Source organism: Papio anubis, chromosome 16, assembly GCF_008728515.1.
Source record: "Papio anubis isolate 15944 chromosome 16, Panubis1.0, whole genome shotgun sequence".
NCBI classification, from domain to species: domain Eukaryota; kingdom Metazoa; phylum Chordata; class Mammalia; order Primates; family Cercopithecidae; genus Papio; species Papio anubis.
Window position 1 is genome coordinate 39,657,442 of NC_044991.1, and position 23,100 is coordinate 39,680,541.

Sequence of the window (23,100 nt, forward strand, 5' to 3'; positions counted from 1 at the left end):
TTATGTGTATTTTACTATAATTTTAAAAATTAAGCAATTTTGGAAATCATGAAGTCAGCAATCCATGCTAGACTCCCCAATTTCTTTTTGTTTTCTATATTCCTGATTCATAAAATCCAAATATCTGGGAATCGGTGTTCTGCAGTAACTTGTAGTAAGCTGCCTTCTGCTGCCAGCAATTGACATTTTATATTCGCATCCATGTGTTCATACTTGCGTGTCATACGTGTGTGTAGATGCATACACTGATACACACATATATAAATACTCATGAACAAGTCCAAGTTAGATGCTGAGAAAGCACAATTTTTAAAAAGCAAGATGCCCTCTCAGTTTTGTTTCTCATCTTCAGAGATAAAAAAGAAAAAAAAAAAAAACACGTAAAATGTGAATATCAACAGTCACAAAACTAAATAAACCTCCCTCCTGCTAAGATGTAATCTCGTGCAAGGGCCTTTTTGTGACCCAGTCTGTTCTTCACTTTGTACTCTTTTATGTTATTGAGAACGAGATCCGGAGAGGATGATGGGGACTAACCCCAATTAGCACAGCATTCTGGAGGTTTCTCAGCTCCTCGTGGTGTCATTCAACGCTGTGCTGAGGCAGAGGCACAGACACCACAGATGCAGAAACGTCCATCTGACCTTCCCCTCCAACCCCGCCCCCTCCCGCCGACTGCCAGCTTTTAAATCACATGTGATAACTATTTAAATGACAGGCACAGCCCACATTTCTGCCAGCGATGTAATGCTGACTCTCTTACAGTATTTATCTTAAAACAACCCAACCACATATGGCTCCATGCCACAAATTCAAGTTCTCTGTGAGAACATTGTGAACTAACCTAATAAATTTAAGCCTTTTCTGGAAAAACTTGGAATCCAATGCAGCCAAAATGTGGAATTTACATCTCAAAGCAAGAAAGCAGCTGGATTTTTTTTTTAAGGAAACAGATGAGAAAAAAGAAGAAGAAAAGAAACTGGTACTGCATATGGGTTTCAAGCAAAATGTCAACAGCTTTCAAATTAAGAGGAGATACATGTCAAGGAGAATATAAACCACTACAGGTCTGTGAACATACGAGCTACAAACACTGAAATAGAGTACTTCTGGGTTTTTGTTTGTTTGCTTGTTTTCAATCAACTGGTAAGAAGGCCCACATTGTAAGGGACAGACTGTCCAAACCATGCTGGCTTTATCGCCTTAGAGAGAAACCCAGCCTCCTGAAAGCAGCCCTGGACACACACACACCACCGGGGGCCAGGTGATGGTCCTGTGGTCAGCCTGCACCTCTCACAGTGAAGCTTGGGAACACGGGTGCCAAAAGATGGGGGATTGGAATATGCAGATCCAGACTCGCCCAACTCATGATTAAATCCACTGAAAACATCAGGGATTTTCCTTTTAATGAAGATGCCCAAGCTCTAATTGCACAATCTAAGAATGAACCAGCTGAACATTAATCTTATAATGCCCGATTTCAGGGCCTGCAAACTTAAATGCCTTGAGAGACCAGCCAGGAAGCAAAATGAGTTAAGCGGCCAAGAGTAAGACAACAGGGCAGAGTGGAGCCTGAGGCCACACTGCAGAGGACAAGCTCCACCTAAGGCCTAAGGCCACACTGCAGAGGACAAGCGCCACCTAAGGTAATTTGCACTTTCTTTTCAAACATGTATCTGGAACATAATGTTCATAGGGTGCATGTGTGTCACCTATTAGGGATTCCCACTTAGCATTTCCACCTATGTGACCTTGTTTGATCTTAACAACCTGATAGCAGTTGAATGATCATCAATGTCCCACAGAGAAGCCACCACCAGTTGCCTACACTGCAGCTACTCATAACTCATACTCCCAGCCCCTTCCTTCCTCCCTGCTGGCAGGAGCCTCCTACTTCAGAGGTGGCAATGTCTGGTTCTCCTGTTACATGGCATGTGACATAAACCATAGCCAAGAGGACCTCAGGGGACTGCAGAGGGTCTTCAGAAAAAGGCTTCCCTCCCTAATAAACACAGGTGCGAGGAAACACTGCCTTCTTTCCAATCCTTGGCCACAGTCCGGGGAGGAAACGGAGCTTCGGAATGGTGCAGCTCTCAAAACGAGGAGGGGACATCCAGAGGTGCACAGAAGTCTCTGGAGAGCCCTGGCAGGGTTGAGCCGGCTGAACCAGCTTTCCCATTAGGGGAGGCAACCAGGTTCCTTACTGTTTAAGCCACCCTCATGTTATAAGCCACCCTCATGTAGGTTTGTGGCACTTGCAGTTGAAAGCAGAATCTTTCACCACATGCCCATGGACATAAACAAGACAGCGATGCCCAGCAAGGTCATGTGACTTAAGGTTTTGCAGCCTGCTAGTGGCTGAGGGGGACCACACCCAGGCCTCTAGATGCCAAACCCCGCATTCTTCCCAGGGAGCAACATGACCTCTCTTGCTTAATCTATTAACTTCACTTAGCAGGTAACTTTTGGGCACTGACTATATCTATTCTAGGTGCCAACGACACAACAGAAAACCAAGCAGAGCCCTCCCTTCCTGAGGCTGACTGTCCACTGGAAAAATAATTGGCAATCCCCACTCACATGAAGCCAGGCCTGCTCTAAGCACTTGATGTGGATTAGGGGTAAAGCAGAGGAACCTGGGGGTGCTTCAAGCCCCCACCATTCTGCCCGGAGCACACAACAAGGCAAGCTGTTGCCCTCTGCAGCTGCATACTTGTCTTCATGGGTAGAAAGCACACAGGGACCTCAGGGCCATCTCCATTTGCCAAATTAAAGAGAAACTGGTCCTAACCTTGGTCCAGCTCCTCGGTGGTTTAGCAACAAGCTGCTGCTGGACTCAGTTTGTCCATCCTTTTCTGTCCTGATGGCTGAAGAAGTCAGAGGATCAAATACAATTACTGGCAACAGTTTAACTCAACCAGTAACAAGGCTGGCTAAGAGCAGAGTGGGGAAGCCTCAGAAGTGACACGAGCCTAGTGTTGGCTCTCTGATGTCCCTGGCACTTGGCCTTAGGAAAGGGCCCTGTGTGCCTGCAAGTGGCAGTGGGAGAAGCAGATCAGGGCAAGGGAGTGGAGTCTGACCGACCCGGGCCCACCTGCTGACCCAAGGCAGCCCAGGGCAGGGGAAGCCCTGCAAATGGGACATGGACACTCAGGACCAAGCCCTCAGGTGATGGCCTAAGAATGCAGTCAGCATCCGTACATCCTAGAGGCGCCACTGGATGGCCAAAGTATGGGGGGAGGGGGTCTCCAGGGCAGGCAAGCCCCAACTTTGGGGAGGGCCAATGAAAGCCATGCTGGGAGTGGGAGTCAGGTCCTAGTTGGGGGTGAGAAGGCAGGGGCACTCCAGGGACTGGCATCACCCGGGTGTTTACTTCTCACTCCCAGGCATACTGTGGCAGATGGCACATGGCAGGGCAGCGTGTCTGAGCAGAAAACAACACACAGAGATGACTGAAGACAAAGATGTCAGGGCCACACAGGCAAAGGCAGAAGAACAGAGGCCCAGGTGAGAGTGGGGCAACAGGAGGGAAGGGCCGAGTGAAGGGCACCCTGGGCAGAACTGAAGCATTCTTGTCAGGAGTGGCAGGGGAGTCGAGGCAACACCGGTGAAAATCATCATCAAAGACTTGGGACAGGACAGGCACGGCAAGGCAGAGGGCAGGCTGGAGCAGAGGCATGTGGCAGGAGCCCGAGCCCCCCATTAACTGAGATGGACACAGTGATGTGGCTCGTGTGCTGTGGCACATGCAGGCCACAGATGAATGACTGAAGAAATGAATGGACAGGACAGGTTTTGTTTGCAAGATCAGGCCAGGTGATAGCCTCAGAGGGTACAGAGGCTCAAGCTTTTATGCCAGTTGAGTGGGAAAACTGAACAGCTCTTCACCAGCACTCAGCGGGCATGGGTGTTGGCAATGGCAGGTGACGGGCCTGCCTTTGGGGTTGGGGTATCTGTCTCTTAAGCAGGCAGCAGGCCACTGGGAAGAGAAAAACAGAGGCTCTTGGGTGGCCAGTCAAGGTCTGTTTTTCTGTATATGATATGCCCAGGGCAAGGAGAGGAGGTGACTGTGAGGTGCACATGCCCTGAGAAGTGCAAAGCATCAGATCAACAGGGAATCGCGATCTGCCTCTGTTCCTTCACACACATAGCATCACTCCTGAAGCACCTTTAAAGACAGATCCCTTCACACTGTGGGATGATCCAGGGTGATGATGACACAGAACATGAAATGAATAAGGAAGGGCTCCCATGGACACTAATGAGCCAGAGGGCGCACCTTGGTGAATAAACTGGAGAGCTGAGCACTTTGTGTCCAGTTGAACTCTAGGCCGCCTGAAGATTCCACTCACTCCAGGGGAAAATCAGACAAGGTGTGCTGCCTGCAACCAGCAGCACTCACTTAGGCTTGAAGGATTAAAACCCAGCCCACAGGAACATGGTGTCTGCTGTTGCCATCACCCCCATATTTCTCTCAGGAACACCCAAGTCCACCAGGCCATTAAGCACTAGATTAAGCTATGAAGGGGTTCTAGGAAACCAATTTATGGGCATGTCCTTTCAGAACACAGGTGCCCAGGAATCCCTGATAGGAAGGATTACTCTAGAGCATGGATGTCCAACCTTTTCGCTTCCCTGGGCCACATTGGAAGAATTGTCTTGGGTCACACATAAAATACACTCACATTAATGATAGTTGATGAACTGCTAAAAAAAAAAAAAAAAAGAGTCTGTGCATAATTTTCATGATATCTGCCACCACAGAGAAGCAAAAATGTTCTTACATTCAAAGGGTTGGACACCGCTGCTCTAGAGTGAGATGGTGATGGTGTTCTAAACTTACTTTCAACATGACTTTGGGGAATGATGGTGAAAAATTACAGCTTCTCATAGACATCCTAGTTTATTTCTGTGATAAGTCCCACAAAACGCAACTCAACTCAAGACTCATTCTTTGTCTTGAGTCTACAATTTACAAAAAGAGCACCTCCATCCTCAAAGGGCCCAAGCACACAACTTGGAATCTTAAGCTCTTTAAAAAGTCCATTTTCACACTCAGGAAATAAATGACCCCTTAGATTGTGACAATCAATGTGTCCCCTTTGGCATTCTGAGAAATCAAGAACAGATATTATAATTTGCAGATTACTTCTGAACACAATAGAGGTGAGGTCAGTTAAATGATAGCCCGCCTCATGCCACCCCCAGGCAGCTGTCAGGTTGGGAGGAACGCCAGGTCTCGGGACTCCTGGACAAGCCTTCAGTCGACCGGGTTCCTTGTAGCACAAACACCTGCACACAGTCTTCTGGTAATTGCCACAGGTCCAGGACAGCACACCCTGTTTCCATTCTTGCTGGACAATGCCAGGTATGGCCCTATCTTTGAGTTACTTTAATGCTGGTTATTTCCTGCCAGACTACTCTGTCCTGCATATGAGCAAAATCTAATTAAGAGAGTGAAGCAAATAACAAAAGAAGAACTCAAACCTCATGAAGTCAGTTACTATGATTTTTACAGATCATAGTGTAGATGGAAAAGTTCTGTTCCAACCAAACTCTTACAAAGATTCCAAAAAAGTCTTATGGTACAAGTCATAAAGATCAAATATCTCCTCTGCAATTACTTTTTAAAATGCCACAAGGTAGATTACTCAGCATGCTTGCCCACTCCTGTGGCCCGGCTGATGTCAGGAGGAACGGCTGGAACCAGAGGATGCTGTGCAGAGAGGATGTACCTAGCCAGACTCCGCAGAAGTCAAGACATGAATTAAAGGCAAAAGGTAAACGCCCCCATCCATTAGCCCATTAACTCATTTCAATAGCTTTAGAAATTTATCTCCACAATGCTCACTGTCCTAAGTGTCCATCAACTACCACCAGTAACAAATGCTCTGATTTTTGTCAAGTCACTTATACCATGCTGTGTGATCATTCTGTCACCCTGGAGATAAACACAACCAGCTGTCATTTGGTATTTGCTTAGTTGAATAATGAAGAATTTCAAGACAATGTAAGAGTAAAGCATGCTGTGGAACACAGAAAAATTAAATTAACAATGTGCCCCCTTGGGTTTAGGCTGTTTCTCTGAACTTCATCATGCCTCAGTGTGCTCTGCTAGGTTATAGAAACTTCTGGAAGGCAACTTTCCACCACTACTGTCCAGATGCAATAAAGCCCAAAAAGGGGCACAGCAGCCTGAGACGCCCACTGCCCTTTGTAGCAAGATGAGACACCTTTGGGAATGGATTATCATGAGAATGATGGAGACTTGCACTCAAACTCAGGGAGAGGACATCGCCATTGGCCAGCACGATGGCCGTGTGTCAACTTTGTATAGATTCATTTCTCCCCTCAGAATTGGGAATCTCTTGAACTGAAATCCCACAAGTCTGTGACCTTTGGCTCCTCCATTTCTTTCTGCTACTTACAGGCCTGGTAGCAGAGGGTGGGATGGGGAAAGAAGGAGAAGGCAACCTGCAGTGAGCAAATGACATTTACTGGTAAAAATTTGAGGATAGGAATCTGAATCTAATGTGGCATTTTACAAGATCGGTAGAGACCTACATCCATACATTATCTCTAGCTAATACAGACATATTTAAAACGCAATTGGAATTTATATGTGAATAATTTGTTTTCTCAAACTGCAGCTTGATATAATTTCATATTATGTGATAATTCTGAAAGCTTTTTTTAAAAAAAAAGTCCTTGTGTAATGGAAAACCCAACAGAATATTAAGAGAGGATGTTTCCATAACACACAGTGTAGAGTGCCATTATGTCAGTGGTGGCATTGCATTATTTTTAAATCGACTGGTTGCTTAATAAAAACATTATGAAGCAAAGTGCACACATGGTACCTAATTTTCATACATTATTAACTCTACTTGAGGTTTTTGTAGAATTTTTTTTAATCAAGCAAGCAGGCATCTGTCCCCATCTGAAATTGTGCAAGCTAATTTTATTTTCTAATTCCCCATTGTTTAAAAGAACCCTTTTAAGTATGCAAAAATGAGAAAAGGGACAGTCCAGTTGCCTTTCTATTATTCTTATTATTCTGACTTAGCTAAGTATCTTTGGTCTATTCCTTCCCTGCAGGGGACATGGTGCAACAGCTCCAGCCTTCAGGACCTAGTGGCTGCTTGTTTCAGGCCACAGTGGGATGGGAGAGGCTAGAGGTCAACCCAAGAGTGTTTCCCTATCAGTGTAGCTGCCCTCAAATCCTCTTTGTTAGCTCCCCGCCGCAGACACTGCCAGAGCCCACTGTGTCCCCCAGCCCAGAGGTCACCTGCAGCCTCCATGGACAACTGACCTGCAAGTCCATGGCCTCCTACCTGAGCACCTGCCCCTTTCTGCTTAAGGATACCATGTGGCCACAGGCGGGCACAAGGCCTGAGTATAGGGCAGGCCACAAGTGTCTGGAAGTTAAGGACTCTAAAAGTGGTCCTCAGTCACTGAGAAATGAGACATAGGGTATTAAGAACCCCACCCTCCTCCCGCCCACTGAGTCTACTGAGATGTGTCCCACACAGTCCTCCTGAGGACACCTGGGATGGTTAACATGCTTAGGCTTTCCTCCCCCGGCCTCCCTTCCTAGTCCTCTCTTCCTTCATGGGAGGACCTCCTAGAACAAACCACCTGTACACCTAAATCCTTTTACTTGGAGACCTAAACCACAAGCACTTTAAATGCTTTGGAAAAAAAACCACATGTTAACATGAGAATTCGTTATGTGTAACTTGCTATCTAGCCCTCTCTTAACCAGATGCCTACATTGGTTTACGTGTCTGCACACTGGAAGGCCGTGGCGGATGTTCAGGATTACTCCCCACCCTGCAAGGCACTGAAAGAGGCTGGAATGGGAAGGAATGATCAAGCAAATTTGGGTATAATCTTGTCACATTTTTATTATATATGCTAATTCTTTGAAAACCAGTACTCCATATGTATGACAAACGATATATTCTAGTAGCCAGGGTTTTGTATTATGTTGCTGTCCATTCCTTAACCCTACTGGGGAACAAGGTGTCGACTGCACCTCTAACACTCCCAGTGCTGAAATCGCCTTTGCTTCACCACACCTATGTCCTGGGTTTTTCCTTCAATAGGGCTAATGGTAAAATGTCAAAGAGAGGACAGAAGTAACCATTTCCCTTTCCACTGAAGGAGATGCACTGACCATGCCCCCATGTACTCCTGGCCTGTGTACCTTTACCATTTTGTAGGCCATAAACTATTAGAAGGCAAAAGTAACCAGCACCTACTGATTCTACATCCACTTTAGACTTTAGTCAACATCTAGTATCCTGTTGGCACATGTCTGGTTAATAATCATGAACTGTAACAGAGTTTAAGGAGGCACTTAAGCAATTTCAGTGTTGGTATTTAAATGCATAATTGGTAACAGAAAACTGTTCATGAGCATTTTAAACTAACAGTGTTCTTTAAATGATTCAAAATGTTTCTTCAATTTACTAGAGTCTTAAGAAAAAGAGAACCCTTTTTTCCTCTCCCACTTGGTCTATACCTTGTATAAATGCCAAGCAAGCAGATTTGGAACAGTGAAGAATTATTATACAAAATAACAATAAAACAAGAGAGGAAGACTTGGAACCCAGAAGAGCAGTAGACATGACCTGGGAGAGAGGTGGAGACCAAATTTGGGCAAGACGTGAGCTCAGCAGCCAGGACGGCAAGTGGCCCACACGGGAGCTAGTAAGGCTTCCAGAGAGTGGGTTCCACAGAGGGGCACTGGAGCGAAGGCCTGGGAAACAGAGGCCTGGGAGCAGGAGGAGTAAATAAAGTACTTTCTACAAGGCTTCAAGGAGAAAAGAAAGAGAAGAACACACTCCCAGAAAAGCAAAAAGCTGAACAACAGCAACAAAGATGATAGGATACAACGCAGCTTTGTGGTGCCTAACAGAGAGTTCAGACAATAAATATTGCTTATTGAATCAATTAAAAATAATGACATAACAATGATAGAAGAGGGAAAGTAGTAGGGAGTGAAGAGTGTTGAGTCTTCATCTATCTAGTCTACATAGTAGCATGAAAAAATAATTTCAAATTTTAATCAAGAAATAGCAAAAGTTCATTATTTAGGAATAGAGAAAAAATACAAAAAGAAATTGCTTAAAATATGTTCAAACCGGTTGCTTGTGGATAAGAGGACAAGGATTGAGGGCGGAGAACAGGCAGAGAGTGTTATTTTTCATTATACGCCTTCAGGTATTATGTGATGTTGAATTATGTTCATAATACTTTAATAAACAAATTGATTGGAGAAAGAACGCACACACAGTGGATGTGGTTAACAACAGATCAAGTTCTACAGAAAATAAAACTAATGATTCAGAAAAATCAGTGCATGTCATTTTTCTGATACCCAGAGGAAAAGATAAGCAGAAAGCAGAAACTGGGAAATTCAACACAGGAAATCCAGTCATCTGTAGGATAGGACCTGTAAAAGGAGGAAGCAGAGCAGATACAGAAAAGCCAATAAGAAAAGACATTACAGAAGGGCAACAATCCTTCATCTCATGGGCTAATGAAACGCTCAGCATATAAGGAAGGACCGACTCTTAGGGAAATTTAAGAAAGGAGATCCATACCAAGGGCACTCACCTTCCCTTCAACACTACTAAATGCCAGTGGACAGCCAGGACGGTAAACACTGACAAACTACGTGTTGGGTGAATAAAAGACTGCATGACAACAGAGGAATGGACGTAGAGAAGGAAGGAACTCAGTCAACCAAACACCAGGACAGGACAATGTCAACAGAGTCTGAGAGTAAAAGATGGTGACCCAAATATTCTATGTCAACCAAGACATTCCAAAACATGCAAATATTCAGAAAATATAACATCATTCCCATCCTTAAAAAATAAATGAATAAATGACTCATAAAAGAGTTCCAGCCTCTTGAGAATAATAAAGGAAATTATGTTAAGTAATGTAACCGGTAAAATAAGTTATACAAATGCCAAAACTAATTCTTGAATGAGAAAATATAAAATGCAAACAAGAAGGTAATCAAGCTTATCTGGATCTAAAATCCAGATTCACAACCAATTTAAAAATTGTGAATAAATGCAAATGCCTAATGAGCTTGTGCAAAAGAAGGGTTCAACTTTATTAGCAATTAAGTTGATACAAATACAAACAATGAGATATAATTTATGATTCATGAAATGGATAAGGATTAAACAATTACAATACTCAGCCTTTGCAAGGGTTTGAGGAAAGGAACATTTTATATTGGTGATAAGGAGTATAAATTTGGGCCTTGGGAACGCAATTTGGCAATGCATAGTTTAAAGCACTAAGTATATGCTTGTTATGACCCAGCACTCACACCCCTTAGGATTTATCTTGTGGAAAATAACTGGCTATTAAGCACAAAGATACATGCAAAAGGATGTTCACTGCACTGGTTTTTACAATAGCAAAAACTGTGAAACAACTTAAATGCCAATAAAAAGAGAGTTCTTTAAAGTATGACATATTCTGTACAGACTGATTTACCATTTGAGGTGTTGATATGGAAAATAAATGGCTGCAGTAATCAAAAACCACAATTCCCATCTCTTCATCATTAAAAAGCGTATATTTTCGGGAAGAGTGCAACAGTCAGCTCCGAGGGACTGTTTGGCAGTGGAGCAGGTAGAAACTGGAGAGCACACACAGGCCACACCTAGAAGAAAAGACACAGGCAAAAGGACAGCACTGGAGGAAGGGCTCAAATACGAAGTCCAGGCCACCTGCCTAGGGACACAGACATGCGCTAGAAGCTACTCAGAGAGAGAAGGAAGAAGGGGGTTGATGAACGTAGGGGCAGGACAGCGGTCATCCCCGGGCAGGGGCGGGCTATGCAGGGAGGCAGCAGGAAGGCCCTGGGTATGGAAGTCGCTCTGCTTCTTAGGCTGGGAGGGAGCACCTAGGCTGTTTGTGTTGTCGTTATGCTTTTGACTCATGTGTATTACAGATACTCCTTTTCAGCTATCAAATATTACATAATAAATTTTTTACAGCACAGAAGTGATGACACTTCATTTTTAGTCACGGCTTTGCCCAAAGTGTTCTAATGTATGACTTGCTTTCCCACAGAATATCTGAAGAGGAAAAAAACCACTATTGATCACAAATGTACAATTCTCCAGTATGCAGCTTGTCAGAGAAAATGAAGTGCTCTTCAAAGGTATTATTATGACACTTCTGCAAATTTAATTGAAATCTCAGCTCTGAATACCCCGGGGCCATGGGTGAACCTGTTCAGTTTCAGGATCTCAACAGTAGCTCACAAAGAACCAGAAATCGAACGTGTTATCATTGCCATTGACTTCTGAAAAGAAATGTTAGCAAACCACGACAAAACTCTTGTGAACTCTATTTCTGTAGAAGAAAATGCATCTATAAAAGCCTTAGCCATGAGGCGGAAGGATCACTTGAGCACAGGAGTTCAAGACCAGCCTGGGCAACATGGCAAAACCCCGTCTCTACAAAAAATACAAAAATTCACCAGACGTGGTGGCACATGCCTGTAGTCTCAGCTACTTGAGGGGCTGAGGCAGGAGGATGGTTTGAGCCCAGGAGGTCAAGGCTGCAGTGAGCGGTGACTGCACCACTGCACTCTAGCCTGGGCAACAGAGTGAGACCCTGTCTTAATCAATCAAGCAAGCAAGCAAGCATTGGCCATAGGTTTGGTACAAATAAAACCCAGCTCCCAGGTATCTTTGTCATTAGCCTCAATTCAGTTTCAGGATGCTGTCAGAAACTGTCACTCCTGGGAGGAAGTTTGCTAACAATGAAATTGGAGAATGTATGCAATGCTCAGAGCCATCTTACTATTTTTATTCTCCTGCCTCAAAATATACCTATCACCAGACAGAACCGGGGGACCCATGCAGGGGCTTTTCCTGCCACAAGAGCACTGCTTTGTGCTCTGAGAAAGCCCTGCTGCTAGCCTCAACAGCTGCTCTTGTGAGTTTCCTATGCAAATGAGGCCTCAAAAAGATCTGACAACCTTAGGGCCACATCCCTTTGGTTATTCCACTTCCCCTACTTACAGATTCCTACATCCAGACACCGAAATAGGACTGAGGAGCAACGACCTATTTGGAAGTGAGGCTGGTCCTGGGAGCAACAGCGGCAGATCTCCAGGGAGCTGTCAGAATGCAGACTACCAGGCTCCACCCAGACCTGCAGAACCACAATCTGCATTCTGAGAGATCCCCATGGGACTCCTGTGCACCTTGAACTTTAGGAAGCGCTGGGCTAGAGGGCTTATTTTAAACTGAGGTTTCATAGGGAGCACGGTTTTCAATCAGAGTTCAAGTGGCTTTGAAGATGGGCTGACTCCCATCCCCCAGTCAGACTTTGCTGCGCCACTGACCAGAAGCCAAATTCAGGATGATGGCCTCGCCCTATTCCCTACACTCCAGGGGACCTTTTAGCTAGCCCATTCCCCAGGCAGGGCCCTCTTGCCGGCTGAGGGGTCACCAGCACCCAGCAAGTAGACAAGGCGAGCCAAGGAGGCAGGAATGCCAGGAGGGGCTGACAGGCTCCAAGTCCATGAAGGGGCTGAATACAAATCCCTCCAGGGTCCTACCCATGTCCCTCCCATCCCCTATCCCACACACTCACAATGTTCCTATCACTGCTGCCTTTTCCTCTGGCCCCTTCTCACCTAAGCTTCCTGGAACCCCCTTTCCACAGTGAACAAACCATCTTCTCCATCAGCCTCCCCTCTGCTTCACCCTAGGCCGCCTCTCCCACAAACACCCATTCACCGCCGGGTGGGTGAATGAAGTGTGCTATATCCACATGATGGCAGATTACATGGAAATAAGGACTGAAGTGCTCACACGTGCCACGGCACAGACAAACGCCGAAGATGCTCCGCTCTGTGAAAGAAGCCATGCACAAAGGTCACACACTGTGTGTCCTCCTTTACATGGAATGCCCCCAATAGGGAAATCTACAGCTCAGGGCTGCAGAGGATAGGGGGAAGGAGAGGGTGACAGCTAAAAACAGGGGTCTTTTCATGGTGATGGTTGCTCAACTCTGCGAATGAACTACAGGTCATGAATTGTGCACTTCACATGTATGGACTGTGTGGCATGTGAATATCTCACTAAAACTCATGACAGAATAACTGTCTCTCCCCACCCAGATCCCTTCCAGGGCTGCCCTCCCCTTCAGGAAAGTCTTCCCAGACCTAGCCTCAAACGGCCCGCCAGTCTCGTCGCCCACTTCCTCTCACCTTGCATTTTACCCTCCAGGAATTCCAAACCCTCCCCAGCCCCACCACATCATCCTGTTTCCTGCCCAGGCCTACGTTCATGCCTGGGGCTTCTGAGCCACCTCACACTGGTCTTCTCTCAGGGCTGGGCTGAGGCTGCCCTCCAGGTTCCCACTACATAACACCTCATCCCTGGAAGCCGTGGGGGAATCCACATTCTGTCATGCAGCTCCAGAGCTCAGGCAGGCCCCTCTGCTGCCACCCATGGGGCCTGCCCAGGCCTCCAGGCATGCAGCCAAGTCCCAGGTCCTACAGCTGCTACCTCACCACAGCACCTGCCAAGAACTGCTCTGTCACTCTGCTCATTCCCCGTGGCCATGGGTCCCAGCACCCAAGAGTCCACCTGTCCTCACAGGCTCTCGGCCAGCCAAGGCCAACAGGTGCCTGGAATGCAAAGATGGTAACTCTTCAACTGTCTCCAGCATTCCACTTCCCTTCTCTGGGAAAGATAAAAGTCACACACAAAATAAAAAAATTTAACAAATACAAATTTCACAGAGGTGTGAGATTTGTGGGAGGCACCATGGTGGGAGGCACCAGTCTGCCTACCTGCCCACTCCGCCCCACCTTCTTCTTTGCTCATGGAACTCCTCTTTAGTGGATCATTCTCCACCCAGCCAGGTCCTTCCTACGGGCGCCAGTCTAAACCATCACAGAGCTCATGGGGCTTTCCTCTTGCCGGTGTTGGCTGAGACAAAGTACGTGATGGAATTCTGGCCAATGAACGTGAGAGGAAGTTTGCCAGGGGCTTCCAGGAAAGTCTTAAAAGGGGGCAAGAGATAGGAACGTTCCCTTTTCTGCCTTTGAACATTGTTGTGTGTCTCCACGCAATGCCTGGAAATGTGGTGGTGACTCTAGGACCATAAGGAAAGCCAACACACTTAGAAAAGTAAATGGAAAACCGAAGGAGTCTGAACCCTTGAGGACACTACTGAGCCACTCAGTTGACAGAGCCTGACCTTTTGCACTTGGTTATGTGATCTAATACATGCCCTTATCATTTAGGCCAGTTTATCTTTTGATACCTGTAGCAAAAATATCTGAACTCATAGAATCATTAAGTGTACGAAGCAATAGGTTAAAATCCTTTTCCTCTACAATGGAGCTGCAGCACACATGAATTTGAGGTATGTAAATTCACCTGTAACAATCTCTTGTGCAACTAAATAATTCTCAGATTATTAAACACTGCACCAACAGAATTATATATACAAAACCAAGTGTACTGTAATGTGGATATCAGAGCTGGCTGCAGAAAATAATCTGCTTGGAATACGATCATTTGTTCCTGTGATCGGGCTAGCCATGGGCTCTATTCCACAAATTAAAATTTTAGAAACACAGAATTCCTTGGAACATTCCTGCTTTTGTAAATGCCTTGGACAGACAGTATAGGTAAGACTGGCTAAGGTTCCTGAAATATACTTATTACTATCATTAGCCTCTATCTCACTGGTATGGAGCCAAGTAGCAGGGACAATAATAGCCAAGATGAGCACAATGGCACCAAAGCATCTAATATAGGGGCTCTAGACTGGAGGCGACTTAGCACTCCTCCCATCTCCTGCCTTCCCCTGCCCCTCTAGACACTGGCAGTCTCTGGAGATATTTTTGGTTGCCACAGCTGTTGGCGGACACTACTGGTACCCAGTGGGCAGAGGCCAGAGACGCTGCTGAGCATCCAACAATGCACAAGACAGCCCCTTACAATAAAGAATGATCTGCCCCAGAATGGCAAGAGTTGTGAGGCTGAGACACTCTGGTCTAAAGTGATACAACTCTTTCCACAAGCCAGACGCACACAAAACTTCTTTTCATCAACTGAATAATGAAATCTTCTGTATTTATTTAGATGTTGTTTCTACGTGTTTTGACTTTTTTTTGTCTTTTTTCCCTCTCTTATGGTGCTGACTTTTCTATGTGTTTTAGGTCCAGAAAAATAAGACAGCGTGTTCAGATTTTCAGAGAAACTGATAGATAAATTTGGGGCATGCTCCAAATCTGCTGTGTCTGAATTATGATTTGCAAAGCACCAGCCTGCCATTTACCTGACACTTCTACACTGAAGACAGTCCATTCCTTAAAACTATGTTTTGCAGCCCCAGCAGGTCCACCTACCTGCTATGATGTCTCTTATTTCACTCAGCAGGGAAACTGAGTGTGCCCATGATGAACAAGCACAGTCCCCAATAATACAGCTGGATAGTTCATACTCTAGTCATAAAATTGATGCAAATGGTGAATGAGTCAATAAAAAACACATTCCATCTAAGCCAAATGAACCCAACATAAGACTGTAAATCTCCATCAACCAGGCATCAACTCAAGAAAAGCTATCAAACATGATGCAGTATCTTAATAAATGTGAACATAAAATCTATCCCCTCCCGCCTCCGCAACCATCTTAGTCTCCTTTACTTAAACTGCAGACGTCCAATTCCATATGCATTGCTCCACTTGGCCCTTGTTGTGCGATCTCTGCCTTTTTAACACTGGCTCCTAGCCAAGTGGCCCGGGCATGTTAGGATTCTGCACAATGCAGAGTGCCTGGTACCACCAGATGGGCAGGGCCCAACTCCCAGGAACCCCATGCCCACAGACTATGGTGCCAATTACGTCTACTGAGGCCGTGAGAACATGCAGCCATGCCAAAGGAAAGGGCATAGGGAGAGGAGAGTGGGGGGTGAGGTCTGAAATTGGACAGCATGTACACTCAAGGAGCCACAAAATCAGATGGGCCTGAGGAGTCCAGCCCACCCCCATGGTGGCTAGCACAGGCTGACTGGCATCCAGAGCCTGGCTAACCTGTGTGGGTCAGAGGAAAACACTGCCAAGGTCCTCATGGAGCCCCAGGGTTGCCCTGACTTAATTCTGGAGAGTGGCCTGAAGAGACTGATGTCTCTCGTCTCCCACACTGCACAGACCCAGGTGTGACCCAGCCACCTGTCCTCTTCTAGGACAGAGCGCAGGGCTGGGGCTGAAGGAGGAATGCCACTGACTACCCAGCCCCCACAGCCTCCCATCTGTGTCTCCACAACCACTCCAAAACACCTTCACAGTCTGTAGAATGTTTCTAAAACAAAACTTAAAATAGGAAACAAGCCTGGCTTTGAAAGTGGGAGGAAAAAAAAACTTCCCACAAGAAAACGACCAGGCCCAGACAGTTTTACGGACACATTCTACCAACATTCAAAGAACACATCGTTCTAAGCAGATATGTTCTTCCAAAGCAACAGAAAAAAGAAAGAGATCCTCCCAACTCATTAATTTTATGAGGATAATATTAATTCAATTACAAAACTAAATAGCAATAGAACAAAAAAGGAAAATGATAATCTAAGCTCACTTCTACATAGATACAAAACTCCTAAACAAAGTATTAACAAACTAAAATCTGGCAAAATGATGATATACTATGACCAAATCTGACTTTTGTCAAGAAATGCAAAGAGAGTTTAACATTAGAAAATTAATCACTACATCAACAAGTGAAGAGGGAGGAGGACCATGTGGCTGCCTGAACAAATGAGCATCACTCAGGAGCCACACATGCTAACTGCCCTCAAGAAACTAGGACAGAAAAAAAAACCAAACTTGCTCAAACCTGGTAAAAAAGGATTTATTGAAACAAAATAAACTTATAGCAGTCACCATCTGGATGGTGAAACAATAGAAGCATTGTCTCTAAAATTAGGACAGTCTGTTCGTGCCATGTCTGTTAGCATTATACTAAAGTACTCAACAGTGCAGTAAGACAAGAAAAGGAAATAAAAGGCATAGGGGTTATCATGCCAGAAGCAACACTGTCATTATTCTCAGATGGCATGACTATCTACATGGAAATTCCAAATTCGCCAAGCTGGAATTTCCTAACCCTAGCAAGCGGCGGTCGGGGGGCAGGTGGTGCACGGCACTGCAGGAGACTAGGGCATGTTTCATCCTTATCTACATCTGCATAAGGCAGACACTCCCAAGGCCACCATTTTAGAGGCCCATGCTGGGAATGCATTATTTTCCCTGGGCTATTAATTATTAATATTCCTTACTGGGGAAAGAATTCAGTGATATTTCTCTTATCTGTTTTCAATAATAAGAGAAATATGGCTCTGTCCTGCCCGGCCCTGCCCACAGGCAGCCAGACTTTAAGGTTATCTCCCTTGTTCCCTGAAAATCACTGTTATCCTGTTCTTAAGGTGCCCAGAGTTCATATTGTTCAAACACACAAGCTCTACAAACAATTTGTGCAGTTAACACAATCATCACAGGATCCTGAGGCAACATACATCCTCAGCTTACGAAGATGACAGGATTAAGAGATTAAAGACAGGCATAGGAAATCACAAGAGTATTGACTGGGGAAGTGATAAATGTCCATGAAATCTTCACAATTTATGTACTTCTGCCATGGCTTCAGCTGGTCCCTCCGTTCAGGGTCCCTGACCTCCCGCAACACAAATGCAACAGAGATGCATTTGAAGGAAAAAGATTAAAACAGAATAAATTAGACAAATATTTCCTGAAAATCTTATGAAGGTAATTCAGGGGCAAAAGCTAAGTTTATCTTCTCTAAGGAAGGAGGCCTACTTTCGAAAAGATTTTCTGCAGGTAGGTGCAAATGAGCTTACCTAGTTAGTATTAAGTATATTTTATGTCTGATCTACATTTATGTTGTTATGAAATGTTGTCTTAACAGTCAGTACTGGAAAACCAATTGGTCATTTTCCTCCCTACTAAGTGATACACTTTTTCAAAGTTATACTAGAGTCTTAAAAATAAAAATGATTACAGGTATAGCCTGAGTGTGGCATATACTCTACTAGATCTAGTGCTTTACAAACTAGCCATGGTCTTCAGGCAAATCCCAGAAGAAACTCTGACGTTATTTACATGTAAGAAACACATCCAAACAGTTCTCCTTTTATACCAGTGAGGCTGATATCCAAGCTCTGAAGAAAATCATTACCTGTTTGTTCTGTAAGGAATCTTAAAAACTGCTCCCCTTACTGCCTCAGGCTTTTAACTGAGTAAATGTGACTGTATTTTGATAAATGGTGATAACAATATCAGACTCAAGAATCAGATTTCTAGAATGTCAACAGATTTTAGTTGCCTAAAATGTCCCAACTCTGACAAAATAAATTATTATGACAAATGACTAAAAATGCCTTGCCACAGAATTACATAAAAGCAAGTGTCTTAAGTCACAGCTACCACGAGAGGCTGGACTGCTGTCACCAAGGGAGGCAGGAGGGGCACGCCCAGCGGGGAAACAGCAGCTGTCCCTCTTCTGCCATGTGTGGCAGCAGTATCACTCGGAGGCTTGACTCACCCCTTGCAGTCTAAGGAACTCTTCATCTGGAGAAAGAGCTGAATCCACAAACTATGCTCTGGTAACCACAAACAACGCCTTTTTCCACAACTTCGGTCCTCAAAATTACTAGGTTTGCCATAATGTGACATTCTACTATTCCCATTTCATGTAAAGGTTCCAGTCATTCCAGCCACTCCAACTGATGGGAGATTTCAGTGGCTAATTCCCAAGACGCCATATTTTAAGGACTCACTCACAAAAACTGGCCTAGGCCAGGCCTTTAGATCTGCACTAATAAGAGGAACTCTCACTAATACACTTTTAGAAAGTAGGGTAGGGGGAGATGTGCAGAAATACATGAATAATCAAGATATATATATCTATGTAAAGACAGGCATACTTTATATATATATATATATATTTGTGTATATAGAAATATACACAAAAAATAGACAATCCCCAACTTATGAGATTTTTCAACTTTAAGATGGTGTGCAAGTGATAAGCATTCTGTGCACTCCTTGACTTAGGATGAGGTTATATCCTGATAAACCCATTGTAAGTTGAAAACATACGAGGTCAAAAATGCACTTTCGACTTCTGGTATTTCAATTCATTATGGCTCTATCGAAACGAAACCTCATCCTAAGTCTAGGAGCACCTGTACAAAACAGGGAGACCACGCTCCCACAAGGAAGGACAAAGGTCTGTAGCTCTCTGCTCAGGGCAGAAGGTGTGGCAAGTCAGGCTTTTGGTCCAGCCTCCAGCCAAGGCAGAGGACAAAGCTACCACTCCCCCAACATGCCTAACTCTGGATTCTTATATGGGCCAAAGGGAACATAAAATAAGTTCTCCTTAACTTAGAGAGGGCTAATTAATAGCTGTATCTTTCTCTTGAACTACAAGCCAATCTCTTTTTGGGGATGTTATGAACCTAGAGGGGTGTGTGTGTGCATGTATATGCATAACATATTAGATAGAACCATACAAAACTGAAGTATTTGTAATAAAAATGGTCAAAAGGTAGCAAATTCATATGGTTCAACTTAATATAATCTATATAGCATTGCAGAGTACACGTTATCAAAATTATATATTGGCAATAATATACATGTATTACATAGATGATTGTTGCCCTAAATGCAGCTCTTTGCTCCATAGTTCTAATTTTTCCAAATGTAAATATGTCTCCCCCTCATTATCCTGTATATCCTCCCTCTGGAATCCCAGGCTGTATCATCCCACACAGCCCCACCAAGTGCCAGCACTTGCAGGGATGGCTGCCTCTGGTTGCCACACTGGCCCTTGAAGGTCACTGCCACCTGGAGGTAACACCACCCTATCGTCATACAGTCCTAGTGCTTTTTTTTCAGAAATATGAAAGAATTCTCCAATTAACTTCACTAATTAATAAAAACAGATCTCCAGCTTTTTATCCAAAATAAATATCTTTAATAAAGTAATATTACTGGAACCTTCAAAGCTCATTGTTCTTCCTGAATATTTTTAAAGAAATAAACCCAAAATTGAGTAGGATAAACTGGTAAAGACTGGTTAAGAAAAACCTAACTCTAATCTTAAATTGAACCTAAAAACATTTGGTTTTCTTTGGCTGTTCCCCAAGAGGCTCCCAAACCCGTTTCCTTTTAAACCCAGACAGAGCCCATCTTTTTTTTTTTTTTTGAGACGGAGTCTGGCTCTGTCACCCAGGCTGGAGTGCAGTGGCCGGATCTCAGCTCACTGCAAGCTCCGCCTCCTGGGTTCACGCCATTCTCCCACCTCAGCCTCCCAAGTAGCTGGGACCACAGGCGCCCGCCACCTCGCCCGGCTAATTTTTTGTATTTTTTAGTAGAGACGGGGTTTCACTGTGTTAGCCAGCATGGTCTTGATCTCCTGACCTCGTGATCCGCCCGTCTCGGCCTCCCAAAGTGCTGGGATTACAGGCTTGAGCCACCGCGCCCGGCCAGAGCCCATCTTTTGGCTACATTTTCCTACGTCTTTTTACCTTCTAAATCTTTAATCCTGGACTGTCAAATACCATATTTTTTTTTCCGTTTAAAGGAGAATTCTAACCAATTTCTCCACGTCCACTGGCACCCTCTGTAGACTGAGTTTTTAATCCAGATGCAATGGCTGGTTAATTAGAAGTTCTAGATGATTACATTTAGCTTAAGCTCTAAGTTTTCTGAGGGGATAGTCCAAAAGATTAAAGTAACAAGAACTCTTGCAATCAAAAACCCAAAAGTAAATAAACTGGTTCCATTACAGAAGATGAACCACAGTCGACCTTTGAATAACACAGGTTTGAATTGTGAGAGTCTACTATGTGTAATTTTTTCAATAAATATGCTGGAAAATGTTTTAGAGATATGAGACAATTTGAAAATTTGCAAACTGTGTAGCCTAGAAACAAGGAAAAATTGAGAAAAAGTTAGGTAGGTCATAAATTTACTATGTATAAACTATACATAGATACTAGTCTATTTTTGTCACTTACTGCCATAACATATATACAAATCTATTATAAAAAGTTAAAATTTACTAAAAACTTATACACAGACTGTACATGGCACCATTTGCAGTCAAGAAAAATGTAAACACGTGTAAAGATGCAGTATTAAATCATACTAGCTGCACCAAACTAACTGTGCTACATACTGTACCACTGTAATCACTTTGTAGCCACTTCCTGTTACTACTATGGTGAACTTAACTGTTGCAAGAATCCACTGAAAACACCATGTGACGCTAATTATCTCCCGCGTAAGCAGTCCTCTCTCCAGTAAACTGTAGACTGCAGTAAAAAGTGACCTCTCCTGGTTCTTGTGTGTTTTTCACGGTGTTTGATACAATACCTTGAACCTTGAATAACACCGTGAAACCCATACAAAGTGCCACTAATGACACTGGAGGTGCTCCCAAGAAGCAGAGTGAAGTTACGACATTCCAAGGAAAAGCTGAATTGCTTGATTGCTTGATGTGTACCTCAGGCTGAGGTCTGCAGCTGTGGTGCCCCACCATTTCATGATAAGTGAATCCAGCATAAGAACCATCATTAAAAAAAAAGAAAGAAAGAAAAGAAAATTCATGAAGCCATTGCTACAGCTATGCAAGAAAACATGAAAATCTTACCTTTTTTGCAAAATACAAAATATGTTTTAATCGACTATTTATGTTACCAGTAAGGCTTCTCTGGTCAACAGTAGGCTAGCAGTAGGGACGTTTTTGAGGAGTCAAAAGTTTTACTTGGATTTTCCACTTAGTGGGGAGTAGGCACCCCTGACCTCCACATTGTTCGAGTCAAGTGTACTCTTTTACTTAAATTGAAATTTACACCACCACAGGTTGGCCTATCTTGCTATTTTTAAAAGACTGTGTTATCTCCCTTCTAAAAACCTTTCAGGACAAACAATAAAGGAAAAATAAAGCCCTAAATGCCTCAGTCAGTTCAGATTTACTCCTTCTACGAGTTAGAAAGCAGACCCCGGACAAGTCCATGGGCCTCCCATGAGACCCAGCAGCCACCTGCGTGGTGGTATGTGTCTCCTGGTGAGAGTCGGACCCCAGTGAGGAGGGCCAGTGTGACACGATGCTGCTTCCCCAACCAGTCAGACCCCACGTGCCACAAACCTGCATCCAGACACACTGTGGAGCTCAAGTTCCCTCCTCAGTCTTAAAACATTATTTCCCCTTTCTGAGAAGTGGGGAAATGTTACAGCCTTTTCTTTTTAAGGAGAGAATCCAAATGCTTCTGGGATATCAAAGGGTTCAGATCCTGAACCAATATTTGGAGGAAGTGCGTGAAACAGACCACATGGGTTACATCTGCTGCAAAACACACGTGGTTCTAAACAGATGAAGAAGGCACCATTGAAACATGCTGGGTGTTGGTGATTCCAAATGCCTGAAAAGTAGTTTGAAGCTTCTAGCAAACCAAAAGCACAGCAGGATTGGCTTTTCCTTAGCACAAACTCTTAACAGTACAGTAAGTGGGTCCAACCTCAAATCACTCAATTTGTGTTTCAAACATGACATAAACTAAGCCCAAACAAGAGTCAGTGCCAATAACAGACTCCAGATACACCCTGAATGTCTGCATGCTGGAGACTCAGCACCCGAATCCTCCCAAGATAAAGCAGTGTGGGACACGAACCTGTTGTTTGCCCACAACATAAAGCCTATGAATGACAACCTGATGCATGAGCCTTTATGGGAAATGTTTCCATTTGAGTCCAAATAATTTGTCACTAGGGGTGCAAGTAAAACCAGCATTGCCAACTTTTGGCTAGTCATCATTTTATAGATTACATCCACAGAAAATCCCAGAGTTTCATTTTAAACAATGGTTTCCATTTCTTACCCCACCATAATAGAAATGCCGATTGTCTGCCTTACTTTGTGGTTTGGTTTAATTTAGCCTCCTCTTCTGACGTTTCTCAGTCGATGGCCATCCCACCCCAAATGCACCCGATCTCATCTGATGCTT

The 23,100-nt window shown here is 44.2% G+C and overlaps 1 protein-coding gene across 4 annotated transcripts in view; it reads right to left on the bottom strand.

Moving 5' to 3' along the window:
• DTD1 (D-aminoacyl-tRNA deacylase 1) overlaps positions 1 to 23,100 on the bottom strand; it is a 172,124-nt gene that overhangs the window by 17,010 nt on the left and 132,014 nt on the right. The window contains exon 5 of one of the 4 annotated variants that reach the window (XM_017945043.3): positions 10,195 to 10,696. The exons of the other annotated variants lie outside the window; for them this stretch is intronic. Coding sequence (XP_017800532.1) covers positions 10,598 to 10,696 — 99 coding nt within the window. The 3' untranslated portion in view covers positions 10,195 to 10,597. Of the gene's footprint in view, positions 1 to 10,194; positions 10,697 to 23,100 lie in introns of those variants that run through there. 4 annotated transcript variants of the gene reach the window in all.